Source organism: Sinocyclocheilus rhinocerous, unplaced genomic scaffold, assembly GCF_001515625.1.
Source record: "Sinocyclocheilus rhinocerous isolate Xijiao unplaced genomic scaffold, SAMN03320098_v1.1 scaffold3382, whole genome shotgun sequence".
NCBI lineage: Eukaryota > Metazoa > Chordata > Actinopteri > Cypriniformes > Cyprinidae > Sinocyclocheilus > Sinocyclocheilus rhinocerous.
Genome location: NW_015659703.1, coordinates 6406 through 15039, shown reverse-complemented (window position 1 = coordinate 15039; position 8634 = coordinate 6406). Strand labels below are relative to the sequence as shown.

Here is an 8634-nt window from a genome sequence, read left to right as displayed (position 1 = left end):
TCAACTAAAAAACGGCGGGCCCCACAACCACCAAAGCCTGTGGGCCCAGCTCGTCTTCCTTCTCCTGTGAGAGCTCTCTGGCCGCTGCCACAACGCCAGGGCCCAAACCCTCCTCCATCTACTCTAGGTGAACCAAAAACAGCTGATAGCAGCTCTCAGTGATACGTGTTGGGTCCCCGCTATGATAGCAGCATTCACAATTGTTTACAGAACAAGCGGGAACCCAGTGTGCCTGTAGTTTTCTCTATTTCTGTTTTATCACGTGATAGAAAGTCTAAGGCCTTCTCAAGCCGTACGGCTGACTCATCTAATCTGCGGCCTATTTTGAGATAGTGTAAGTACACAACTGCATGAAATATATAACACTGTGCAAGTGGTTTTTGGATATTTTATTACAAAAATCTTACATATTGTACCTTTAAGTGCTGATAGTAAGTAACGTGACGTGTTATTTTGATACAGCTCGTTCATTTGCTTAAGTTTGATGTTCCATCGAGTTATAAGGCGACTTCGAGGAAAAACATAGGTGAGAGTTTTGTCTTCTGTTTTCTCTGTTACACTATTTATTTTATTTTTTTCACATAACAGCCTTATAAATGAGTCTTAAAACACAAAGCAGCTCTTATATTTTTGGATAGAAGATCATCATATTTTTGGTTCCTTGGAAACATAAAGTCTCATATAGAGTATATGACCAATAGAAGACCAATGCAAATGGTTCAGCATTTATTTGTGCATTAAATGACACATTCTGCATGATTTGTATTTGTGAGTGTGTGGATTTGTTCAGCGCATTGTTGGGAAGATATAATACGGTGTTAATACGTGAGCTTTCTGGCTAAACATCCATTCGTTAGATCACTTTGAACCAGAACTCTGACTGAAATAATGAAACAGAGATGGAGTTTGTGTTGTTCCACAACGATATTGAGTTTGTGGCTGTAAAATACCACAAGATGTTCATACACTACCAGTCAAACGTTTTTGAACAGTAAGATTTTTAGTGTTCATTAACACATTCTCTTCTGCTCAACAAGCCTGCATTTATTTGATCCCAAAAACAGTAATATTGTGGAATATTTTTATCAATTTAAAGCATCCTTGCTAAATAAAAGTATTAATTTCCATAATATATTTCCTAAAAAAAATAAATAAAAAAAAATCAGATAAATGCTGATCTTTGGATCTTTCTATGCATCAAAAAATCCTGAAAAAAATTTACTTAACTGTTTTAAATATTAATAATATTATTGTATGTGCTTGTTTTTATGCAGGGGAGATGAAATCATCTTGAATTAAATAGCCAAAGGCCCACTTTACACACCTTTACGGTGTTTGTATCGCACTAAATGCCAGGTGTAAATTTCACTGTTACCCTGCAAATAATCATAAGCTGCACTTTCACAGACTGAACTGTTGTTTCTTTTAATTTTGCTCTTACATTGTAAGGATGACAGCAGACGCTGCTCTCCCGCAATTTGCACAATTAAATTAATTTACAATTATTCATTCAAATTATTTGACTTGATTACACCTGGAATGTGTCTCATTTCTCTTCTCTTTTCTTCACTTGTAATGATAATCACTCGCTCCCTTTCTGAGGATTTGTAATGAATAGAAATGCAAGATCTGGCGGAAAGCATGATTTTATAATTCAGTAGCCTGTATGACAGAAATGTTTCTGTTAACAGCTTCTCATGTTAATATCTCGGTGTTGGTAAGTCAGGATGCATTCACACGGACCGCAATGAAACAGAAGCAAATCAGTTGCACTGAATCTGATATGCACACAGTGTAAAACAGAATTTAATAATACATCTCTCTCATGTCAGAAGCTCTCATTTGCTTCGGATGCAGTCGACTCTTTGTGTGCGAGCCAAATGCTCCTTACAGTGAACAGAGACAGTGTTTCTGTGCAGAACACCTAGTTTTGGAGGTCAAAACTCAGCGTTTTATGTTGATTGTTGCGCCAAAGTTAAAAGACCTGAAAAAGCCACCTGAAAAATTTAAATGCAACAAGTGACTCTTTGTGTGCGAGCCAAATGCTCCTTACAGTGAACAGAGACAGTGTTTCTGTGCAGAACACCTAGTTTTGGAGGTCAAAACTCAACGTTTTATGCTGATTGTTGCGCCAAAGTTAAAAGACGTTCAGTTCACAATTTTAACTGAGCCACCTGAAAAATTTAAATGCAACAAGTAAAGTTTGAGGCTTTATAAAAATAAAAACAATATGAAGGGTGTGAATACTTTCGCACGGCACTGTATTGTCACATCAAATGAGCACTGGAATTATGCAGGATGTGACTTGAACATCTTTAATTGGACAATAAATGAAGCAAAGTGTTACATTACTTTATTTGTCCCGCCCTCACAGGCACACGAAATAGTTTAGTATTATAGCAGTATTCATACATCCTCAGACACAACGCTGATATTAAGTTAGATGCATTCCAAGTAAAGTTTGAGGCTTTATAAAAATAAAAACAATATGAAGGGTGTGAATACTTTCGCACGGCACTGTATTGTCACATCAAATGAGCACTGGAATTATGCAGGATGTGATTTGAACATCTTTAATTGGACAATAAATGAAGCAAAGTGTTACATTACTTTATTTGTCCCGCCCTCACAGGCACACAAAATAGTTTAGTATTATAGCAGTATTCATACATCCTCAGACACAACGTTGATATCAAGTTAGATGCATTCTTATGTTACACATCCTAGTATTTATGTCTCCCGAGCTTGATGAAAATACCTTTGTGCATAAACGTTCTGGGGTTTCACGTAGTCTGCTAATGAGAAATGCCACCAATCTCTTCACTTAAAAAATAAATAAAGCAGCTTCATGCATGATTGTGTTTCATGTGCAGAAGTGTGGAGGTTACAGACGGTCGGATCGAATGTTTTCTGTGCTGAACTCTTCCTGATCGCTGCCAGGCTCTGGATCCGTGTTATTCAGCAGCTCCACTAATAAAGCGACGAGCTCGCTGTCCTTACAGCCGCCGGAGGTGGATCTGCGGTCGCAGCGGCGCAGACTGCGGTGGATCATGGCCTGCAGGGAAGTGCGCAGATCCCACAGTAACTCCCAGACGTGAGGAGAAAACTCCCATCGGATGAGTGAGTGACCCGGTAACAGAACCTCCACAACATCTCCAACAACTGAGCAAACACAAACCAAAACATCCTCACCGCTGCATCTACAAAACACTTTAGAGCTAACATGCATTGACCAATCAGCTGTGTCATAGTCTCAGTCCTGTGTCAAATATCCTTTTGGTTTTTATCATATTTAGGCAATGTTGATCTTTTGTTCTGAAGTCCAACTGGTCTATTTTAGTCTAGTTTTAGTCAATTAAAACTTAGTCACGCTGCATAATGGTTAAACTGCTAATCACAATTATTCTGCTCAAAATTATAATCGTGATTGGTTTTGTGGTCCAGGGTCACAGATAGTCTTAAGTGTCCATTTTTCAAAATTTAGATGTATGCATCATCTCAAAGCTGAAAGCTAAGCTTTCCATTGATGTATGGTTTGTTAGGATAGGACAATATTTGGCTGAGATACAACTATTTGAAAATCTGGAATCTGAGGGTGCAAAAAAATCTAAATATTGAGAAAATCATCTTTAAAGTTGTTCAAATGAAGTTCTTAGCAATGCATATTACTAATCAAACATTAAGTTTTGATATATTTACGGTAGGAAATGTACACAATATCTTGAAGGAACATGATCTTTACTTAATATTCTAATGATTTTTGGCATAAAAGAGAAATGTATAATTTTGACCCATACAATGTATTGTTGGCTATTGCTACAAATATACCCCAGCGACTTAACACTGCTTTTGTGCTGCAGGGACACAAATATTATATTATCAGAAATATAAACACTCTCTCTACATTATGAAAACTGGTTAAACTCATCTAAAATGAAAACGGTGACATTCCTAATATTAATTCCAAATAGTTTTTCTATTGAAATGGAAAAGAAGACTCTGTATTGTAAACTCGATCAGTCGAGATCAACTCCAGATTACATGTTTGTGGTTGCCAGGTTGGGAAGATAAACACATATGTGCCTTTTTAAAGAGAGAAGCTCTGAGTGGGGGATTTACACGCCTGATATCTGGCAACCGCAAGCATAAACTTCTGGAGGTCCATTTTTTTCCTCTTTTAGAAAAATTTTAGATATAGAAAGTCTATTTTTTTAAACTACATTTTAGTCTCATCTTATACTGAATGTTGGATATAGTCACAGTTAGTATTTAATGATTTCAGTGTCGTCTTGTCTTTGTCAGAACAGGTTGTCAACAAATATTTCTCACCCTAGTTTTCCTTCACAAACTGAGCTCTAGTGTGTGCGCTATGATTAGGCCTGGCATTACCTCTCTCGCTGAGGTCACAGTCTGTGAGGAGCAGCAGCGCCAGCGGATGAACCACCGAAGAGTCTCTGATGAAGACCTGACCGTTTGATTTGACCGCAGAGAAGAATGTGAGCCAGCGACTCGACAGATCCGGGTTTCCTCTGAATGACACCAGCACAAGAAGAAGAAACAGATACTCGAACGATGCACATTCAGAACGAGAAAGCCCAACAGAGATTTGATTTGATTTGAAAAGTTAGACTCCGTATTCCTGTTTGTATTTAACATGATGAGGAAAATGTAGAGAAAGTCTGCCAGGTGTTATTTTGGTATTATTGAGTTTTTATTAATATTTTGAATTTGTTTTAATTTTTTGTTTTCCATTTTCATTAAAATTTTAGTCATTTTTATAGCTTTAAATATATACGTCTACAATTTTTATTTCAGTTTAAGCTTTAGTTATTTTAGTACATCATAAAACTAAATGAAAATGAGAAATGTTGCCATGGCAACCAGCTGAAATAAAATATTTTTTTTTTTTTAAATTTTTTAATTCCAGTTCATGTTTATTTTCACATAACAAAAAAATTATTTGGGTTTTGTTGTGCATCATATTTCAGGTGCTGTTACTGAAAGATGGGACACAAAACCTGTTAGCAAACACTGGCGCTCAGTTCTGATGTGAAGAGCTAAGCCAATCATAACAAAGCATTATAAAGCTACGATATCAAAACACACGTAATACTGATTCCATATTAGGTCAAGTCTTCAAAATGCATTTTCCTGTACAAACTCGGGTTTTGAATTCAAATATTTAAATTGTAAAAATGTGTAGTGTGAGGCCTTAAAACAATAAAACAAACATTTCAATCGATCCATTATCCAGTAACAGTAACTCTATTGATGTTTTTACCGGTTGGCAGAGGAGCGATGCAGAAGCACAGGGCCGCTTTCCGTACGGTACGAGAGATTCTCCGGCCGATATCTTCCACCTTTGGTCACTGTGCCTCTTTTCACCTGTAAATAGATGTGCAACTTTACAGAAATCATGTTTGGTGCAGATACAGTTGTTGTTTTTGTGCTGTGGCCAATAAACGCTGACATTACAAATCTATACGGTTATACAATTCAGGCTTGCGCACATGAAATCATGCACCAAAACATAACTGACTGTAGTGCATTTTTAATTAATGCAATGCTTTTCAAATCTGCTTGGGACTTTAAATAAGAAATTATATTATCTGCTTACAAAATAAATGCATGTGTCAATAACCACCTGTATGAGGTGAGGATAGAGTCCGGCGATCAGCACGGCTTTAACCAGCTGCTCCTGCTGACTGTGCTGATTCAGACCAGACGACAGACGCAGACATTCAGCAGAAGCATCCAGAAGTCCAGCTTCACACAGATTCTCTCCGAACTGCTGCATCAGGCCTGTTTGAGACCCAGAGCAAGCAATCACATGAAGAGCATGATTTATATCATCACACTTGTTCATTCACCAGAGGCTTTCTATCCAAAGTGACTGAGGAATACAACAGAACGACTCATCCTAAGGAAGCCACATCAGTGCAGACCAGTCTCAAGCATGAAAACAACACATCAGCGCTTCGTATTTTGTGCAGATGCAGCAGAAAACAAATTCACAGAAGAGCAGCAAAGCTTCAGATGACTCTAATGTGACGTTCAGACGCAGAACCAGAGCGTTTACATACACAGATGCACTATAATGTACTGTGTTTGGACCCAAAGAATTATTATAGATTTTTCAACTGCAATCATTTTGTATCTGATCAGCAACTTCTCATTGATGAGTGAATGTGAACCAATTTCAAAGTTTTAAATGTTACCTTGTTATTGCTGCATTTAACTGTTTTTATTCATTTAAAAATTCTTTGAAATTTCTAATTATGTACGAACCATACAAACAAAAACGGATAATTTTTTTTCAATATTGATGAGAAATTTTATTTGAATATATCACTGTATGAAATTTATAAGAGCGTATAATCTGAGAATTATCAGTATTGACCTCGGTGTAAAGAATGGAATTTAATTAAACTCCATTGAATTTATCATTTTATAACTCATGATTGCTCAAAACATCAAAACAACGTAAATATTAATGTTAGTAAATAAATTCAATCTACTTGCATAAACTTTCACTTTCAGATGAAAAAAGTGATCAGTCTTTCATTCTGCAGTGGTTCATTAGTAGGCAACATATTCAGGTAAAATTCAGTCCAAAAGTGTGAGACACATGGGAAAGTTTTTGACACTAATATAACTCCATAGATAATTTTACAAAGAATTTTTGACACCCAATACATACCAGTGTCAAAATGACCCAAACTCTTAATAAATATTTGTAAAAAAAAAAGAAAGAAAAAAAAAATCATCAATTGTAAAAAATAAATGATATGTATTTTAGGCATCTTAAAGCATTTGCAAAGTCAATTCTAAAACTATGCATTTTTAGAAATGATGTATCTGTTCCAGGTCAAAACAGACCTGAATGCATTAGGAGCATAATCATAATCACAAAGATTTACATAGACTCAGCATGGACACGTACGCTCAAAATAACATGAGATGGCCAGAATAATTCTATTATTTAGATTTGAATTCAGTTTAATTAGATGGCCATATAGTTTTAGCCTCGTGCTTTAACTGTGTGCAGGTCTCACCATGTATGAAGCGCAGACTGGCTCCAGACAGAGTGTATTGGTCCAGAAACTCCTGCTTGCTCTCTCTGCCCTGCAGCTCTTTCCAGCTCTGAACGACTCGACTGAAGACCAGATGATCGCTGCAGCTGGAGCCGCTGAGAGCCGCCTTGGCCTGCAGAGACCACAGCAGGATTAAAACCAGCACAAACACCGTGAACCCTCTCCGAACGGCTCTCTGACCTTGGAGACGAGCGCCCGGTTCTGCATGCTGTTATAGAACGGGTCTCGCGTCAAGCAGGCCGCCACAGACAAAACGGGAAGAACGCAGGAGAACAGAGCCGAGAGAACCAACGCCTTCCCCAGACGCGGGTCACACGACATGCAGGCCACGCGCTCTCCCAGCGGAGTCAGATTCTCAGCAGCGTCCAGCACACCTGAGCCGCGGAGAAGAGACAACACACACACACACACGTGCTGCTGAAGACATCTGCTCAGATCTACAGTGCTCATGGGATGGTGCCTTTCAATTAGGGTTATTACTGTTAACTAAAAAATGAGAAATGTGTCCTTGGCAGCTATTGGAAATAAAATAAGTTTAAGTACTAAAATAAACTAACCTAAAACTTAAAATGAATGAATGAATGAATGACACAACAAAAATGCTAAAACTTTCAAATTAAAATGAATACAGGAAAAAAAAAAAAAAGATAAAATCCAAGTAAAATATTAACAAAAATTACAATAGTATATCAGTGACACTATAATAACACACACACAAAAAAAGTTAACTAAAAAAAAACAAAAGGGAAATGTTTCCTTGGCAGCTATTGGAAATAAAATAAGTTTAAGTACAAAAATAAACTAACCTAAAACTTTAAAAATAATTATATAAAATAAATAAAATAAAATAAATAAATAAACAAAATCAATGAATGAATGACAAAAACACACAACAAAAATACTAAAACTTTCAAATTAAAATGAATACAGGAAAAAAAAATATATATATAAATAAAATCCAAGTAAAATATTAACAAAAACTACAATAGAATATCAGTGACACTAAAATAACACAAAAAAATGTAAAAAAAAAAAAAAAAGGGAAATGTTTCCTTGGCAGCTATTGGAAATAAAATAAGTTTAAGTACAAAAATAAACTAACCTAAAACTTAAAAGAATATATATTATAAAAAATAAAATAAAAAAAAAGATTGACAAAAAAAACACAACAAAAATACTAAAACTTTCAAATTAAAATGAATACAGGAAAAAAAAATATATATATAAATAAAATCCAAGTAAAATATTAACAAAAATTACAATAGTATATCAGTGACACTATAATAACACACACACAAAAAAAGTTAACTAAAAAAAAAAAAAAGGGAAATGTTTCCTTGGCAGCTATTGGAAATAAAATAAGTTTAAGTACAAAAATAAACTAACCTAAAACTTAAAAGAATATATATTATAAAAAATAAAATAAAAAAAAAGATTGACAAAAAAAACACAACAAAAATACTAAAACTTTCAAATTAAAATGAATACAGGAAAAAAAAATATATATATAAATAAAATCCAAGTAAAATATTAACAAAAA

The 8634-nt window shown here is 35.4% G+C and overlaps 1 protein-coding gene across 1 annotated transcript in view; it reads right to left on the bottom strand.

Annotated features, from left to right (window-relative positions):
- Nucleotides 1-2594: 2594 nt before the first annotated feature.
- dhx30 (DEAH (Asp-Glu-Ala-His) box helicase 30) overlaps nucleotides 2595-8634 on the bottom strand; it is a gene marked incomplete at its 5' end in the record, with an annotated part of 12034 nt that continues 5994 nt past the window's right edge. The window contains 6 exons of the mRNA XM_016532819.1: nucleotides 2595-3162; nucleotides 4390-4529; nucleotides 5282-5385; nucleotides 5645-5802; nucleotides 7056-7206; nucleotides 7275-7468. Of these exons, the coding sequence (XP_016388305.1) occupies nucleotides 2885-3162; nucleotides 4390-4529; nucleotides 5282-5385; nucleotides 5645-5802; nucleotides 7056-7206; nucleotides 7275-7468 (1025 nt within the window). The remainder of the gene's footprint in view (nucleotides 3163-4389; nucleotides 4530-5281; nucleotides 5386-5644; nucleotides 5803-7055; nucleotides 7207-7274; nucleotides 7469-8634) is intronic.